Raw genomic sequence first — 19,009 nt, forward strand, 5'->3', positions numbered from 1 at the left:
TCAATGCCTTCAACTGTGAACATGGCCTAAGATTAGAGCCACACATGAAAGACAGAGCAGGGCTGAGAACGCAGTCTTAGTAGTCCTGGATCCTGTACATACATGGCAATAGTAACACAGGATGAAAAGGCCTTGTTTTCCAGCTAAATGCATTATTTGGAAATTCATTAAAGACTCAAGACTTGAAGTAGAACTTGTTTTTCCTTTTAGGAAAAATTGCTAAAAGAACTATCTGTATGTTCATTCTTAAAAAAATTATACACACTTAAAAGGCATGGCCCTCAGTCAGTGAGATGTATGTTAAAGACATGTTTAATTCAAGAAAGAAAGAAATGTAAAGGTATCTTCTAGTGAAAACCACTGCTAATAAAGCAAAAGCTGTCACATCAACTTGGCTTCGTTTCTACTGCACTGTCCCATGCAGGGCCAGCCATTCTTAGGCCCCTTGTTGGTTTTCTGACTTTGTACTCTTAACAATAAAGCTGAAAAAGAGCAATGCATCACATTCTTAAAATGTAAAATGTTATACGCCGGGCGTGGTGGCGCACGCTTGTAATCCCTGCGCTTGGGAGGCGGAGACAGGAGGATCGCGCTGGTTTGGAGCCAGCCATGCTGGCTTAAGAGACTCTGTTTCCACATAAAAATGTTAAAAAATAGGTCTGGGAGTGTAGCCCGTGGGAGTGTATACCGGAGTCGTAGAAGGGCTTCCAGGAACCCCAGTACCACCAAAAAAAAAAAAAAAAAAAAAAAAGTAAAATGTTATTAGCAGAAATTAAATCATGTGTATTTCCTTAATCATTAGTATCCCACAATCTGTTCTGTGTATGTGGTGACAGGAGAGAGGGGAGGCAGAATTCAGAGGTGCTAGTACCGGGATGAACACCCAGACGACTTCAGCCACCCAAACTTATCACAGATTTGATGAGCTTATTATTCTTGATAAACAAAATCCCTATTTTACAAAGCCAGTTTGGGTGCATTCCTCACAAAACCTGGTTGAACGACCTATGTACAAGGAGTGAACTACTTCACATGGGAGCTTTGGGATAACTGACACATGAATGGCTGTGGAACATAATTGGAAAAAAGATGAGCGCTAGATTTTTGATCCCCTGATTTAGTACAAGTTCAGCAGCATCTTGGCCTTTAAAACATTCAGTATTAAACCATTAGATCATTGGTAAGACTCACCCTTACAAAAAACACCATTTCCACTGACTAGGATAAGATAGACATGATTAAATGCAAGCCTTTCAGGTCTCTGCCTGATTGGCAGTGAAGATGCCACTGTCACACCACAGTGTTATTTCATGACAGTCTGTAGTTTACATTTTTTTTTTTAAATAGAAGGAACCATAATTAAAAGCTTTCAGCTAAACTCTTAACAAAATTGGATGGTCAAAAAGAAAGAAGGAAGGAAGGAAGGGGGGGAGGGAGGAAGGAAGGAAGAGAGGAGGGAGGGAGGGACAGGAAATAAAGAGAGACAGTCAAATGAGACAAAAACCCAATCACTTGCAAAGGACTGTGAACAAGACCAGCCAGCCATTTCAATGAGGATGCTATTATAGGGTGAAGGCTCAGGCTGGAGCACGGAGCATAGATTTTTTTTTGTGTGTTCAAATGTAGGTTAAGAATGTACAAGTCAGTCTCTTCCGCACTTCTAGATATTTTCAGTGGAATTCAGATCTTGTAGATGGATGGGTCATCTGAAAAATGTAAGTGTACAACATAGAAATAGGTTCAAATTTAGGAAATATTAAAGAATTAGGCATTCCTAGAATAAATTAGTGTTTCACAGATAAAAGCAGCAGCACCTGTGGGTTTTTACCAAGTTAAAAGACAGGCAACATGAGTTTCAGCATTTGATAGATTTCCCTCTCAGCTCCATTCAAGTGGACATTTAGATCTTTCACAACAAAGTCCGTGAGTTCTCCCTTAAAATAGGGGATTTTTAGAGCATTGCTAAGCCATACAAGAGAGGTAGTAAAATCCTGCTTAGAGCACAGCCCACCAATTCTGATCTAGCCTGGAAACAGGTAGAAAGACAAATGCAGAAGCCCATTAATTCATTTCCTCATGTTAAATATGTTTAAAAATCATTCAACCTCCATTAAACCTGAATAAGAGAAACTCCAGCTATTTAATAACTAGAGAAGAATACTCCTCAGTGGGTTGAGAAAAACCTCGAGTTTTTAAAGCTTTATGTCAGAATCTGACTGCTGTCCCTGCCTTATTGGTTCTGGATTCTTTTGGCCTTTAAAATAAAGAAAAAAAGCTAAAGCCACTAGTAAACACCTGATGTGCAAAATACAACATCTACCAACTGGCTTTATGCTGTCATTAGATAAGCTCCAAATAGCTTGTTTTAAATTAAAAAGGAAGACAAAGTGGCTATCCCATCTCTGCTGCATAAATAAAAATCAGATTTTTTTTTAAAAAAAGCTAAGAGTATTTTAAGGAAGGGAAGTTCAAAACTGCCAGACAAATTCACAGAGAATAGAGATTTAGCAAATTAACTTCCCAAAGCTCTTTGAAAAAGCAACATAGTCTTTCTTCTTAATGCAGTGTCTCCCAAGAGGAACTGAAATTTTGCTTGGTACTTATGCTGGGAGATAGGCAAAGTATATTTTTCAGTGTTTGCTGGAATATAATGTTTCCTCTTCAGTGTCCGTTTCATCCTGGAACTCATGGCTTAGGAGGGACTTCTTGGAGCCGGTTGACATCAAGCGAATTTCATCTTCATACTCGTCATGATGCTGCCTGAGTCGATGAAAGCCATCCTTGTGTCTGTTAGACTTGATTGAGCAGATGCACCAAATAATGCAGGCTGTTAGGATCAGTGCTGACATGGTGGCCCCTGCCAGGAAAAAAAAAAAAAAAAAAAAAAAAAAAACCATTGTGTGGGCATGTATACTTTAAGGATATCAATCAGCAGCTACTTATAGTGTCTGTCTGTCTGACTAAAAATTGAACTCAGAGGCATTCTACCTCCAAGCTACACTCCCAGCCCTCTTTTTTTTTTGGTTCTGGAGATTGAACCCAAGGCATTCTTTGAGTCACACCCCCAGCCCTGTATCTTTTATTTGAAAAAGGGCCTCACTAAGTTGCTGAGAGTCTCAGTTGCAGAGGTTGGCTACAAACCTGTAATTTTCTGGTCTCAGCTTCTCATGTACTGGGAATACAAGCATGCACTATCATGCCTGACTTCCCAGCCATTTTTATTTTTTTGTTTTGAAACAGGGTCTCATTAGGTTACTGACAGCCTTGCTAAGTTGCTGAGGCTGGTCTTGAACCTGTGATCCTCTTATCTCAGGCTCCCAAATACTAGCTTTACAGACATGCACCATCATGCCTGGCTTTACAATGGCTCTTTTAATAATATGCCCCTCATTCTTTTTTTTTATTTCAAGTACTTAAGAACAACATTTTATCATTATGGAAGTAGTATATGTACACAAAAGTTAGAATATACAGATTAACAAAAACTAAAACCAAGAGCTGGGCATGGTGGCGCACGCTTGTAATCCCCGCACTTTGGAGGCAGAGGCAGGAGGATTGCGCAGGTTCAAAGCCAGCCGCACTGGCTTAAGAGACCCTGTTTCCACATAAAAGTATAAAAATAGGTCTGGGAGTGTAGCCTGTGAGAGTGTAGCCGTAGGAAGAAGGGCTTCCAGGAACCCCAGTACCACCAAAAACAAACAAACAAAACCCTAAAACCAAAAAACTCTACATCTTTGCATTTGTATTTTTAATTACCTTTAGAGCATATTTTCCTAGATCTTTCTTTATGCATGTACATATACATGAATTTTTTTTTCTTTTGTCACGATGAGTTACACTGTTGTTCTACAACCTGTTTTTTTTTTTTTTTTTTTTTTTGCAGTATTGGGAATGGAACCCAGGGGCATTATATCTCCGAGCTATACCCCCAGTCCTATTTTTTATTCTTTATTTTGAAACAGAGTCTCTCTGAGTTGCAAAGGGCCTCCCTAAGTAGCTGAGGCTGTCTGAAAACTGCGATCCTCCTGTCTCAGCCTCCTGAATGCTAGGACTACAAGGGTGCGCCACCATGCCTGGCTCTGCTATGTGCTCTTTATCAATCAATGACTTCCACTTTTCCTTTCTAGTGAATTTTCAGTTCATCTCAAGCCCTTCTTTTAAATTTGTACATAAGGCTAACAACAACAACAACAACAACAACAACAACAACAACTACTACTACTACTACTACTACTACAGTTTACAATAGCTAATAAGTGGCAGAGCCAGATGTAAAGCATGGATGAATTCTAGCTCCTGTGTTTATCACTTTTAGATAGATGGGTCATCTGTTGTTTACACTTTGTCATGTCCAAGTTAAGAACTCTTTTAAGTGCTCTATAACAGGCCCTATGATTACACCATGTTCCCAATTGCTATGGTCAGACATAAAATGTCCCCTGAAGAGCTCATTTATTAAGTTTTCAGAGTAGATATAATTAAGTCATAAGGGTTGTAATCTCCTCAGTGGTGGATTTATGGAGTGGCTAACCTAGGCAGGTAGGGTATGACTGGAAGAGATGAGCCCCTGGGGTGCTGCACTGAGGATTATATATGGTCCCTTACTTCTGGCCTCCACAGCGTGAGAGAAGAGCCCTCGCTCTCTCTCTCTGCTTCCCACTGCCATGGCCTGAACTTCACAGACCAGGCCTGACATGGACGGAACCCTAAAATCTCCAAAAACTGTGAGCAAATAAATCTTCCTTCCTCTTAATTGTGTGGTCAGTTGTTTTGGATTACAGCAGTGATAATGATGACTGAGACACCAATGTACTACTTTCTCTCCACTGATAATCACTCCCATACGCACCTTGTAACAAAACTTGGTCACTTTGACTCAAGTCCAAGTTATACTTAGAAATGAACCAAGGTTCTCTGAGAAATGAACCAAGTTTCTCTGTCTTAAACAGATACAATACAGCAGAGTATTTATTTTATTACATATTATTTTTCTTCCTAAAGCTTTTAGTAATTCCAACAATGGCACAAATCAACCCTGAAAAAAACCCAATATTTTCTTCTTTCCCTGAGCTTGAAAAGCCAGAACGAATATAAGTTGAAATTTTAGGAACTTGTGACCATAACATAAAGTATACCATTCACTCATTCAACAACTCTTCATTAAGATCTGCTAGATGGGTATGGTGGCACATGACTGTAATCCAGTACTTGGGAGGTTGAAACAGGAGGATCACAGGTTCGAGAACAGTTTTAGTCCTCTTTAGTGAGACCCTGCTTCAAAATAGAAAATAAAATAGGGGTGGGGACGTAGCTCAGAGGTAGAAGAATACTCAAGTTCAATCCCCAGATGCCCAGTACCACAGGGGGGAAAAAAAAAAAATCGGGTACCTGCAACCATAGTTCTAGGTTCTTGGGCTACAGATAAACTCCCGGATCCCATAGCTTTTATTTAATTAATTAATTAATTAATTTATTTATTTATTTACTTTTGGTGGTACTTGAGTACTTGGAAGCCCTTGTACCTCTGGGCTACACTCCCAGACCTATCTTATGTTTTTATTTGGAAACAGGTTCTCTTAAGCCAGCGAGGCTGGCTTCAAACCAGCGCGATCCTCCTGTCTCCGTCTCCCAAGGCCGGGGATTACAAGTATGCGCCACCATGCCCGGCATTAGCTTATATTTTAATGAGAGAGAGAGATTTAATATAGACAAATAAATGGGTAAATAAAAGTGAAGAGGAGCTAGTAACAGGGATACTAAGTTACCTAGGGTGATCAGGAAGGCCCATCAGTGGAGGTGACATTGGAGTACAAACCTGAATAAGTGAGGGTTAGGCAAGCCAGGCAAACACATGGGAAAACAGTGGCTTGGGGAAATCAGGTTTAGATAAGGAGAAAACATGATAAGCTGCAGGTGATTATGAAACTGATCCACTGATATAGCAAGACTGGTTTTAACTTCAACTGTTAAATACTAAAATTTCTTTACCCGATATAGTTACCACAAGCTCCCTTGGCAAGCCAAATATACGGTTATCTGTGTCGAAGACTATAACCACAGAACTAGCTGCATCATGACGCACAAAGACCTGAAAGAATAAAAGGCAAGAATTATGAAAAAGTTTATTTTAAAGTAGACCGTCTCCCTGTTGCATTCCCAGGGCCTTGATAGCAAACCAAGAAGATGACTCATTGTTATCTAAAGTATACAAAATGCTATAAATTTTGTCTCTTTTCTTGTAAAAGGAGCAACAAAAAGAGAGTAGGATACCATAATAAAGAAATGGTCATATTTTTTATTTCTTGACTCCTTTCATGCTTCCTAACAAGAGTTTCAAAATAAGACAAAAATATTATTAACAATAAGACTCTACATAGTACTACTCAGTGTGAGCATCTGACCTGTGAGTGTTGCTGCTGGTACCCATCAGCAATGGCATTGATGTTATGCACGCCTGGGGCTAGCAGTACGTGGAAGTAACCTCCTTCTTTTGTGTGCACTTTTATTCCTTCATTGAGTACAATGACTGCTTTTGAGATTGGTTTTCCAGTTTTATCTTTAACAAATCCATGAACTCCCTTGTGAACCTGGAAGAAATGATTAAAATATAAACATGTCTTCTTTTTTCTTTTTTCTTTTTTGGTGCATTATAGTGTCATATCATAATGTAAATCATGTTGACAAGGGCATACATGCACACAATACTTGGTGCATCTCCCCTAAACTTATGCTTTCATAATGCATCTTTTGGCATGACCAAAAAATCCCAAATACTGCATGCACGCACGTACACCAACACCCTGTGAGCCTGGCTTATTCCTTCTTCCCCACTGACCCTCATCACATTTGCTAGCCTCTCAGTGCTTCAGAGTCACAGGGAAAAGAGAATTTGGTAGAATCAAAGCCTAAAGCATTAGAACCCACTCTTCTAAAGCCTTGAATGACTTCCTTCCCACCACAGTACACTGACTCAAGTAATGCTATGTGATAGAAGAATCTGCAACATTTCACAAGGTCAAAAGACACCAGATTTCAGACATGTGGATATATGACCCATTTAGGCAACATAAAAAGAGCAAAACTCTAAACACCTTTAAAATAACAAAATTTACTTTTGGCACTGGGGATTGAACCCAGTGGCCTCCTACCTTTCAGCTATACCCCCAGCCCTATTTTTTGTGTACATGTGGGGGGCACTGGAGATTGAACCCAAGGGCATTCTACCTCTGAGCTATTCCTCCACCCAAATTTTATTTCTTATTTAAAAATAGGGTCTCACTAGGTTGCAGAGAGCCTTGCTAAGTTGCCAAGGCTGGCTTTGAACCTGCAATCCTCCTGTCTCAACCTCCCAAGTACCAAGTACTGGGATTACAAAGTGTGCGCCACCACACCTGACTGAAAACTAAAAATTTTGATAAAAGATGAAAACAATGTTTTGACTTTTTTTTTTTTTTTGGTACTGAGGGTGGAACCCAGGGGGCTTTCTACCTCCAGGCTATGCTCTCAGACTTATTTTGTTATTTGGAAACAGGGTCTCACTAAGTTGCTGAGCGCCTCACTAAGAGCTCAGGCTGGCTTTGAACCTGTGTGATCCTCCTGTCTCAGCCTCCCAAACACTTGGATTATAAGCATACGCCACCACACCTGGCTTGAAAAGAGTTTTCATTAAACATACACCTATATCATACTTCTAGTCAAAAAGGGAAGAAAGACTCACCTCCACCAACATGCTAAGAAGAGACCTTTTATTTTCTGCCCACAAGGAAGGAAGTTGTGCTGCACTGGGAAAGTAGCAGCAGCTTGTGTACACTGTGATTTCTGGGCAATGGCCATAGGTGACACTGTAATCCTAGAATATAAAGTTCAAAATCAAATGGAGGAAAGTTAATAAGGCAAGAATAATAACAAATTGAATAAATGGAATAAAAAGAAAATCTAAGTGATGCACAAAAACAATGTGTAATGTATTTTATGGCAATATAAATAAACTACTTTGTATCACACTGGGTCCAAAACATGACAGCTCCTCAGGAGCAGAGTTATGTCTAACTGCTTCCATAGCTCCCGTGCTCACTGCGCCTGGTCAGTAGAGGGGGTTTATTAGGGTTGGATAAATGAATGAATACATGTAGAAAGCCAGCTTCCCTCTATACTCTGGAACTTCACTATTGCTCTTAGAGCCTTGGAGATAAAAGAACAAGTCCTAATCCTCTGAGACCCTCAACGCAGCCTGCAGATGACAACAGCCATTTCCTATAATACAGCATCCATCCAAGCATGGGACTGCTTGTGTGGCAGGTTCCAAAACTTCCCTCACCACCTTACCCCCAGACCTGTCCTTGTTTGTAATGCAGCTACTAGGACTAACTCGTGTGCCTAGCCACGAAGCCTTGTCTTTGCCTTACCTCACTGTCATCTGTGACTTGCCCAAGCTGTTGACTCCACCTCTATACTATCTCTAATTCCATCCCTCACCTCCTCTGCCATTGCTGCTGTCCTCATCAAGGCCCTCATTACTTCTTGTCTAGACTATTCAAACCAGTGTCCCTATCACAGTCTCTTCTTCCCTCACTTTAAAGAGATTAACTTCCCATAGACAGCTCAGACTGTGTCACTATATCCTGTTCAAAACCTTCATGCCAAGCTAGATGTGGTGGTGCACGCTTGTACTCCCTGTACTTGGGAGGCTGAGACAGGGGGATCGCAGGTTTACAGCCAGCCTCAGCTACTTAGGGAGGCCTTCTGCAACTTAGTAAGACTGTTTCAAAATAAAGAATAAAAAATAGGGCTGAGGGAGTAGCTCAGAGGTAGAATGTCCCTGAGTTCAATCCTGGGTACCACAGAAAAAAACAAAAGAAAACAAAAAACCCAAAAAACAACCTTCATGGCTTTCCATTTCTTACACAGCATTCAAAGCATCAACCTATCTTTTCATTCTTGTTTCAATTACACTGCATATTCTAACTAAATTAGACTGCTTACTGACCTCTGTCCATTCTGATTTCTCTTCTGTAATGTCCTCCTTCACCAGCTCTGCATCCTAAATCCTCCCTCCTCTATAAAGGGGAGGCTGCATCTCAGACTAGGTGTAATCTTTTCTAGTTTCTCATGGCATGTTGAGAACTGCTTTCTTCTAGATCAATTAATTCTATAATAGTTATTTATGCAATAAGCCAGGGAATATATTTTTCACTAACAGCAAGTACCTCAAACAGTACCTTTTTTTTCCTTTTGTGGTACTGGGGATTGAAACCACGGGTATTCTATCTCTGTGTTATACCTCCAGCTCGCGCTCGTGCTCGTTCTCTCTCTCTCTCTCTCTCTCTCTCTCTCTCTCTCTCTCTCTCTCTCTCTCTCTCTCTCTCTCTCTCTCTCTCGTGGTACTGGGGTTCCTGGAAGCCCTTCTACCTCCGGACTATACTCCCAGACCTATTTTTTATATTTTTATTTAAAAACAGGGTCTCTTAAGCCAGAGCAGCTGGCTTCAAACCTGTGCGATCCTCCTGTCTCTGCCTCTCAAACGCAGGGATTACAAGCGTGTACCACCATGCCCGGCTACCTCCAGCTCTTTTTATCTTGAAACAGGGTCTCACTGTTTCAAGTGCACTGGCCTCATGCATTGGCCTCATGCACTGGCCTCAACCTCAAAAAAGTACATCATCATTATTATTTGCAGTATTGGGGAGTGAATCCAGGGGCATTCTACTTCTGAGCTACACCCTCATCTCTATTTTTTATTCTTTATTTTGAAACAGGGTCTCACTAAGTTGTGGAGGGCATCACTAAGTACATAAAGCTGGTTGTGAAATTGGGATCCTCCTGCCTCAGCCTCCCAGGTACTGGGATTACAAGGGTGCACCACCATACCTGGCAAAATAGTAACACAAAAAGTAACACAAAAGAGGTTAAAAGTTATATAAGTTTACATGAAACTTACATGTAAATTACATGAAATATTTAGAATAGGCAAATCTATAGAGACAGAAAGTAAATTAGAGGCTACCAGGGCTTTGAGGAAGGTGGAATAAGAAGTTATTGTTTAGCGGGTACAGAATTTCTATGTGGGGAACTGTAAAAGTTTTGGAAGTAAATATGGTATTAAACTGTAAAGTTAAAAGCGGCTAAAATGTCCCCTCCAAAAGGGTGATGGGAGCCGGGTGTGGTGGTGCACACTTGTAATCCCAGCATTTGGGAGGCTGAGACTGGAGGATTGAGGTTTGCAGATAGCCTTAGCTACTTAGCAAGGCCATTTGTAACTCAGTGAGACCCTGTTTCAACAATAAAAAGACTAAAAAATAGGGCTGAGAGTGTAGTTCGGAGGTACAATGCCCCTGGGTTCCATCTCCAGTAGTACAAAAAAAAAAAAAAAAAAAAGGTGATGGGAAGAGAGAAAGAGATTACTAACAGATTAATTTAAGCCTCAGCACGTCAAGAAAGCCATGAGGCAGATGCCAGTCACTTTATTGTATTAGAAAAGTTACCTATTCTATCTTTTGGTGGCCAATATTTGTAATTTCATTTCTAACCATGTTATGTAAAGCATACCTTCATACTGCCCAGGTGACTGTGCCATTCAGCTCCACGCATTACTCCTCCTGGAATATTCTCATCTATAAAAGCATTGAGAGATGTAGGACCAACAAGTCCATAAGCAAGACCCTTCCTCCCCCCAAACAACCATACAACAATGAGTAACAAAGAGTAGGGAAAAACACCTACCTGACTTATTTGGACAACCAGGCTGACCCATATGCATTGACGGATGATTATTGGCATAAAGAGATGCCAAATGCTTTAGAGTTTCTTTGTTTTCCACTGTAAAAAGAAAAATTGTATTTTAAGCCACTGGAGAAATCTAAAAAGATTTTTGTCCAAATCCAACATCACAGATACAAAGTAATCTTCCCCTTCTAATAAATCTTGCACTGCACTGAGGTTTACTGAGTTGTTATTATAGGTACATGAATTTGTTTAGGCCAAGATAACTGGACATAGAAGATAAATATTTCCTTACATTAAAAGGAACTAATAGTGAGGCTACACAGCAGGCTACCACACTAAATGCAAACTTGTTTTGGTATGTTTGACTTCATTTGAAAGCAACTGTGGCCTAGTAACAACATTTCTTGTAAGTTGCACTGAAAACAATCCAAAATATTTTCATATGTTGTGACTGCACTGAGATTTAACAGCAATGTTTACCTAACCACAAGGTGCAACCTGTCAGTCAAGGTTTAAAGCAGCAGAGGGCGGCTCGGTACTGATAATATTTGGTTACATGTCTGAGGCAGCTACTATGTCATATTCATTTTTGTATTCCCATGGGTTATACACCATAATTGCTAAAAAAAAATACTTGTGGATTAAATTGAACAAATATTTGGATGTCTAGACTCAATGAAGCTAGGTCTTCATTAGACCTGACTTCACGTGTTTGGACTGCTGATGTATGGATAATCTTCTTAGGTTGGTTATTACTCACAGGATACGGTCAAGTGCTCACCATTTAAAAAAGTTAGAAGGAACATTATTTACTTGGAATTTCCTACCTATGCATAAATAATACACATGTGAAATGACTTTCTACGTACCTGTCTGTACTGGTTTGTCATATGGGTATGTGACCAGCACAGAACCAGCATCTAAGGCAACAGAAAGACTGAAGTCCTGCTTCTGAATTAAATTTTCAATGATGGCTTTAGTCTCAGGCTGGGAGGCATTATCTAAGAAAAGAGAGTAGTCAAGTATAAAATATCAAGCTCTAAATTTTACTATGTATCTAAAAATACATGTAGTAAGTATCTAAAATGTTCTCTATTTGAGCATAATCAAAATGCTAACTTCCAAATTTGTAGATATGTATTTCTCTATCAGCCACTATTTTAAGCAAGAAAGATATACTCTACAAGATAGGTTATTCTTTTTTTGGTGGGATTTTACTGGGGATTGAACTCAGAGGCATTCTACCTCCAAGTTATACCCCCAGCCCAATTTTACTTCTTATTTGGAAACAGGGTCTCACTAAGTTGCCGGGGCTGGTTTCAAACCTTCAATCTTGCTGTCTCAGCTTCTCAAGTACTGGGATTTTAAGTGTGCACAAGGTACGTTATTTTACAAAAAGGTAAATAACTTTTTTGTGTGTGTGTGTGTGGTACTGGGGGTGGAACCAAGGGGCTTTTCTACCTCTGGGCTATATTCCCAGACCTATTTTTTTTTTTTTTTTGGTGGTACTGGGGTTCCTGGAAGCCCTTCTACCTCCGGGCTACACTCCCAGACCCATTTTTACATTTTTATTTGGAAACAGGGTCTCCTAAGCCAGCGCGCGCGGCTGGCTTCGAACCTGCGCGATCCTCCTGTCTCTGCCTCCCAAGCGCGGGGATTACAAGCATGCGCCACCACACCCGGCGACCTATTTTTTTTTATACTTTTATTTGGAAACGGTCTCACTAAGTTGCTGAGAGCCTCACTAAGTAGCTGAGGCTGGCTTTGAACCTGTTCGATCCTCCTGTCTCAGCCTCCCAAGCGTGGGGATTACAAGCGTACGCCACCACACCCAGCTGGTACATAAACTCAATTTCCCAAAATAGGGCTCAAGATAGGTTATTCTGGGTTCTACATACCTCAGGATAATGTGTATAAATTAATGATGCTAAGCAAGTTTAAACAAATTCTCACTGAATGAAAGAAGATGAATATATCCCATCTAAAAATAATTTATATGTGGAAGTAAGAGAGAAAAAAGAAAAGGGACTTGATGATAAAGAGAAAGACCAGTAGAGTGACAGAAGGGGACAGGGGAAGAAGGAGGGAGAGAAGGAAAGAGAAAAGATAATGTTAAGAGCATAAATGGATGTATCAGTATGAATCTCGCTGTCATGTATTGGGGAGGAGAAATGAAGAGACAGGGGAGGTATGGATAGGAAACAGACCAAATAATGCTATGTGTACACATGAATGTAGCATTATGAGTCTCACTATCATGTACAATTAAAATGTACCAAGAGCCAGGTGTGGTGGCACACATTTGTAATCTCAGCATTCTGGAGGTGGAGACTGGAAGATCGCGGTTCATGGACAGCCTCAGCTACTTAGCAAGGCCTTTCACAACTCAGTGAGATCCTGTTTCAAAAATTATAAAAGACTAAAAAAATAGAACTGGGGGTGTAGCTTGGAGGTGCAATGCCCCTGGGTTCCATCCCCAGTACCACAAAAAAACCCACCAATAGAATATTACAAAAATAACTTAAGGAATATGTCACCTATCTTTGAAACAAAGTAAGATTTAAGATTTTTAGAAAGCAAAGTGTTTTCTACAGCAGTGTTTACAAGAGCAAAAACTCAGAAACAAACTAAATGTAAATGTCCACTAGTAGGAAATGGTTGAATAAGCCATGCATGGCTTAATATTACAGGGCATTCCTGTAATCCTACTACTTGGGAGGTTGAGACAGGAGGATCGTAGGTTTAAGAACAGTCTCAGCAAGTAGTGGGACTCATCAACATAGTGACATCCTATTTTCAACTTAAAAATAGGGATGAAGGTGTAGTTCAGAGGCAGAATGCTCCTGGGTTCAACTCCCAGTACCATATATACAAAAGGGAAATGGTTGGATAAGCGAGAATATTGCCATATATTGATGGCATAAAATGTTATTAATAAAAATTATTAGCTGGGCATGACGACACACACTTCTAATTCCAGTACTGAGAGACTGAGACAGGAGGATCACAGAGTCAATGTCAGCCTCAGCAACTTAGTGAGACCCTGTTTCCACACAAAATAAAGGTTTTTAAGACTTACTGAGACTCTCAGCAACCTAGTGAGAACCTGTTTCCAAAATAAAAACTAAAAAGGGCTGGTGGTATAGCTCAGAGATAGAATGTCCCTGGTTTCAATCCCCAGTACAAGTATCATTAAAAAAAAGTCTTCAAGTACTCAAATGGAAAGATATCAATGTTATATTTAATGAAAAAGTTACAGAATAATACATAAAGTTGATGACTTCATTTAAGTAAATAAGAAACAGCCCCTCCAAATCAACATACATATTCAGTAAGTGTGTGACATAGTAGAGAGAATACACATTTCTGTATAACATCTCAATAAGATTAACTGAATTTCTATTTTTAAAACTTGAATAACTTCTGCAAAAAAATGAGAAAAATTTTAAATGTTTTCTGGATGTTTATACTCATTTATACCTCACAATCATAATCTAGATATGAAAGTACCTCATTACCCATCTACAAAATAGGATCAGCCAATCTCCTAGCAAAAAGAGAATTATCTACAAAGTACTTTAATGGCTTAAAAATGGGTCTTACTTGTGAAATCTGTGTCCAGGTCTTTGCCACGGGCATTTGTTTGTCCTGTCTTTGAAGTACAGTCTTTCTCTTGTGCTCGCTCTCGTCCATCTGGATTTAGAGAAGGGACAATCACAATCCTGGTCCTGTCAACCAACTGAAACAGAAATAGAAATAAATTAATTTATTAGCTCTATATGGAATCACAGGTAACTTTCCCACACCTCAAACAGAAAGTATTATTTATTTTAAATATAGTTACTTTAAAGGGAAAGCTACAAAGTTTTAAAATGCAAAATAAAATTCTTTCTTGCTGCAAAGAAATTTAAGAAACAAAAAGCAACTATACAATAATATTCCCAGAGACCTCCTGATGACCTAAGAACAGGATCAGAAAACACTACCTACATGTAAATGCAATCTGCTGCCTGCTACCCTATGTAAAATTTTATTGGTCCATAGTCGGGTTGATTTGCTGACTTAGGACTGCATTATATGTCAACAAATTATGTTGGAACAGCAGAAGTGAGTAGTTAAAACACAGAATGGAAGGAGTTTATTTGGATTCTTGGAGCTTAATGAGTTTTTAAAGAAATGTTCATGCCTTTGGGGATGAAGATCTGGTACTTGTATTTTTTTTAAAACCTTCCAGGAGTTTCTAAGGTACAGCCAGAGATGAAAATCACCATCTTAGTTACTCTTTCATAAAAAAAGCACAAAAATGTCCTTGAGATATTATTTGCAGCTTACTTTTTTATAAGAAGTCATCAGTGGAATGTGCTTTGCTGAAGATGGGTAAACTAATTTTTGATTAAGGCTAATTTAAGTGCATCTCACCTAGTTACAGAGATCCCTCCTGATCCTAAGTTCTTTCTAAAAGTCTTCTAGGAGAGGCCGCATGGAATAACAAAACTGCATGGGACTTCAGAATGGAATACACTTGAGTTTATTTCCTTTTCATTTTTTATAGGAAAAAGAACTCAAAAATTGACTCCACACTTGGGTTTAAATTCCAGTTTTACTGATTACTGGCAGTGACACGTCCTGTATGTTAACATACATCCCCCCCCCCTCGGTTTCCATATGTAATTGAAGATAATCATTCTTAAAAGGTTGAGAACTACATTTATATGCGAAGTACCTGCTACAACAAATATGACTTGTTTTCCCCTTTCCTAAATTCAATATAGACAGAGACAATTTAAGAAGTGTACTCTAAAAAATGCACTCTTTTCTTCCTTTTCCTGAGACAACACAAAACTAGGTCGATTAATAATGCCTGACTAAGCCCCTAGATCAAAATTCTTTTCTGTAGTCATTCATGGTTAAAATAAGCAATGCTGTACCACCTATTATAAAGTCTCTTGGCAGTCAGATGCCCAACAATTATATTACATGGAAAGAAAAACTTTCACTACATTTTACAGTACAGTGTCCTAGTTTTAAATAACTGAGTGGAATTTTCTTAAGCTGGAATGTACAGAACTGGAATAAAGTTAAGAATGGAACCTTGGCTTAAGTAAAAGAGTAGAGAACTGAATGCAAACCTTTAGTATTTTTTATTCTATATCTCTTAATATATACAAAGAAATACTTTGTACATATTACTAGATATTATTAATGATGAGTATATACAAACATAGTTTTTTTTTTTTTGGTGGTACTGGGGTTTCTGAAAACCCTTCTAACTCCGGGCTACACTCCCAGACCTATTTTTTTTAATATTTTTATTTGGAAATAGGGTCTCCCAAGCCAGTGAGCCTGGCTGCAAACCTGCGTGATCCTCCTGTCTCTGCCTCCCAAGCGTGGGGATTACAAGCATGTGCCACCACGCCCAGCCAAACAGTTTTTTTTTTTTTTTTTTTGTGGCACTGGAAATTGAACCCAGAAGTATTCTATCTCCTAGCTACACCCCCAGTCCTATTTTAGTTATTATTTTTTTAATTTATTATTTTTTTGTGGGTCTGGGGATGGAACCCAGGGGCATTTGACCTCCGAACTACACCCCCTGCCCTATTTTTTATTCTTTATTTTGAAATAGGGTCTCACTAAGTTGCAGAGGGCCTCACTAAGTAGTAGCTGAGGCTGTCCATGAACCGTGATCCTCCAATCTAAGCCTCCCGAATGCTGGGATTACAAGCGTGTGCCACCACGCCCGGCCTCCTTTTTTTTTTTTTGGTGGTACTGGGGGTAGAACCCAGAGGCTTTCTACCTCCAGGCTATACTCCCAGACCTATTTTATATTTTATTTAGAAACAGGGTCTCACTATGTTGCTGAGAGCCTCACTAAGTAGCTGAGGCTGGCTTTGAACCTGTGCAATCCTCCTGTCTCAGCCTCCCAAGCGCAGGGATTACAAGCGTGTGCCACCATGCCTGGCCCAGCCTCCTATTTTATTTTTATTTTGAAACAAGGTTTTGCTAGGTTGATGAGAGTCTCACTACTTGATGAGGCTGTCCTCAAACCTATGATCCTTTTGCTTTAGCCTCCCAAGTATTGGAATTACAAGCTACACCCGGCTATCCTTTTCCTTTTAAAGCATGTCAAAATAGTCTAATTTCTTACTTGGGTAACAGCTGGGTTCTTTTTGTAGTTCAGGCACAGAAATTCTGCCAGAGCCAAGAGCAATTCTGTTCCAACCGGTGCATTTCCATGGATACCAGCAACAAAGCGAATCTTTGGCTCTTCAGGCTCAGACATGTTGGGTTTATTGGAGACTTCAAGGGACCAAATATGACGATACTCAGCACTCTGACCCAAACTTTCAAAGGCCAAAAACAAAGAGTCAGCGAGTAATAAACCATTCTGTTAACATTGACTTAAACATTTTAACACACACACACACACACACACACACACACACACACACACACACACACACCTTAAAGTCTACTTATTTATTTATTTATTTATTTTGCGGGTCTGGGAATGGATTCCAGGGGCATTCAACCTTCAAGCTACACCCCCAGCCCTATTTTTTTATTCTTTATTTTGAAACAGGATCTCACTAAGTTGTGGAGACTCTCACTAAGTAGCTGAGGCTGGCCCCAAACCACGATCCTCCTGTCTCAGCCTCCCAAATGCTGGGATTACAAGCGTACATCACTATGCCTGGCTCTTATATTTTTGAAACAGGGTCTCACTAAGTTGCAGAGGACCTCATTAAGTAGCTGAGGCTGGCTGTGAACCTGCGATCCTCCTGTCTCAGCCTCCCATGTACTGGGATTAAGCATGCATCACAATGCCTAGTTTAAAGAATGAATCATTGTGTCAGGAAACCTTAAGAAATTAGATTTCCTTGGCCAAAGAAAGTCTGAAGCAGGAAAATATTATCAGATTTAGGAAAGATTATAATTTAATTTAGTTCAGAATTCCTCCAAATTCAGTCTTTCCCTTTATCTATCTCCTGGGATCTATGACTTCTTCTTCTTTTTTTTTTTTTTAGTACTAGGGATTAAACCCAGGAACATTAATTATACCTCTGAACTATACTCACAGCCAGATTTTATTTTTTTATGTTGAAGCACGGTCTCACTAGGTTGTGAAGGCTGGTCTCCAACCTGAGATCCTTCTGTTTCAGCCTCTCATGTACTGGGATTACAGATGTGCCACCATGCCCAGCTATGACTTATATTAACTCACATTTTTATTAGGAAAATATTTATGTTTTAAATCTAATTTTATGTAGATAAGGCACTTTACATTCTATTATAAATGCAGCACCAGTTTCATAGTAAAAATAACTCAATGAAAACAGAACAATGAGCTGGACATGGCACTTGTAATCCCAGTACTTGGGAAGCGGAGAGAGGAGGATTGCAGGTTTGCAGCCAGCCTCAGCAACTTCGTGAGGCCCTCTGCAATACAGTGAGACCCTGTTTCAAGATAATAATAATAATAATAAAAAAAAGCTAGGTGTGGTGGCGCAAGCTTGTAATCCCAGTACTTGGGAGGCTGAGACAAGAGAATCACAGGTTCGTGGCCAGCCTTAGCTACTTAGTGAGGCTTTATGCAACTTGGTGAGACCCTGTTTCAAAATAAAGGATAAAAAACAGGACTGGGGGTATAACTCAGAGGTAGAGTGCCCCTGGGTTCAATCCCCTATACCACACACACAGAAAAAAATAGCTGTGAGTTTAAGGCCTGATTTTTTTTTATTGGTGGTACTGGGAGTGGAATCCAGAGGCTTTCTAACTCCGGGCTATACTCCCAGACCTATTTTCTATTTTATTTGGAAACAGGGTCTCACTAAGTTGCTGAGAGCCTCACTCAGTAGCTGAGGCTGGCTTCGAACCTGTGCGATCCTCCTGTCTCAGCCTCCCAAATGCTGGGATTACAAGCGTGCGCCACCACGCCTGGCTAAGGCCTGATTTTTAAAAAATATAAGTGGAGATTTACAAGAGATAGATGGAAAATATATTAGCATTAAATTGAGAAAAATGAATAGAACAAGAAATATTATTGCTTTCTCATGATGCTATTCAGTGATACTCAGTGTATCATCTCCTGTTGCTCACCACTGATAGGTATGCCAAATTTGAGGGAGATATTTAACTAAAATGACTATCTTTTATTGGAAATTTAAAAAATTTAAGGAAGTTACATAAATAGCAAAGTAATTTCCAATTTGGGGTTTATTTGTATAAACTCTTTATGGTACTAATATAAATGATTTTTTTTTTGGTGGTAATAGAGATTGAAGACCAT

General features: G+C 39.6%; 1 protein-coding gene across 1 annotated transcript in view; it reads right to left on the reverse strand.

Moving 5' to 3' along the window:
- Positions 1-2,630: 2,630 nt before the first annotated feature.
- CPD (carboxypeptidase D) overlaps positions 2,631-19,009 on the reverse strand; it is a gene marked incomplete at both ends in the record, with an annotated part of 77,310 nt that continues 60,931 nt past the window's right edge. Inside the window, 9 exons of the mRNA XM_080712488.1 lie at positions 2,631-2,857; positions 5,989-6,088; positions 6,402-6,587; positions 7,718-7,849; positions 10,546-10,610; positions 10,720-10,815; positions 11,592-11,723; positions 14,326-14,461; positions 16,868-17,063. Of these exons, the coding sequence (XP_080568614.1) occupies positions 2,631-2,857; positions 5,989-6,088; positions 6,402-6,587; positions 7,718-7,849; positions 10,546-10,610; positions 10,720-10,815; positions 11,592-11,723; positions 14,326-14,461; positions 16,868-17,063 (1,270 nt within the window). The remainder of the gene's footprint in view (positions 2,858-5,988; positions 6,089-6,401; positions 6,588-7,717; positions 7,850-10,545; positions 10,611-10,719; positions 10,816-11,591; positions 11,724-14,325; positions 14,462-16,867; positions 17,064-19,009) is intronic.

Source organism: Muscardinus avellanarius, assembly GCF_963383645.1.
Source record: "Muscardinus avellanarius genome assembly, chromosome: 16".
In the NCBI taxonomy this organism is placed as follows: Eukaryota; Metazoa; Chordata; class Mammalia; order Rodentia; family Gliridae; genus Muscardinus; species Muscardinus avellanarius.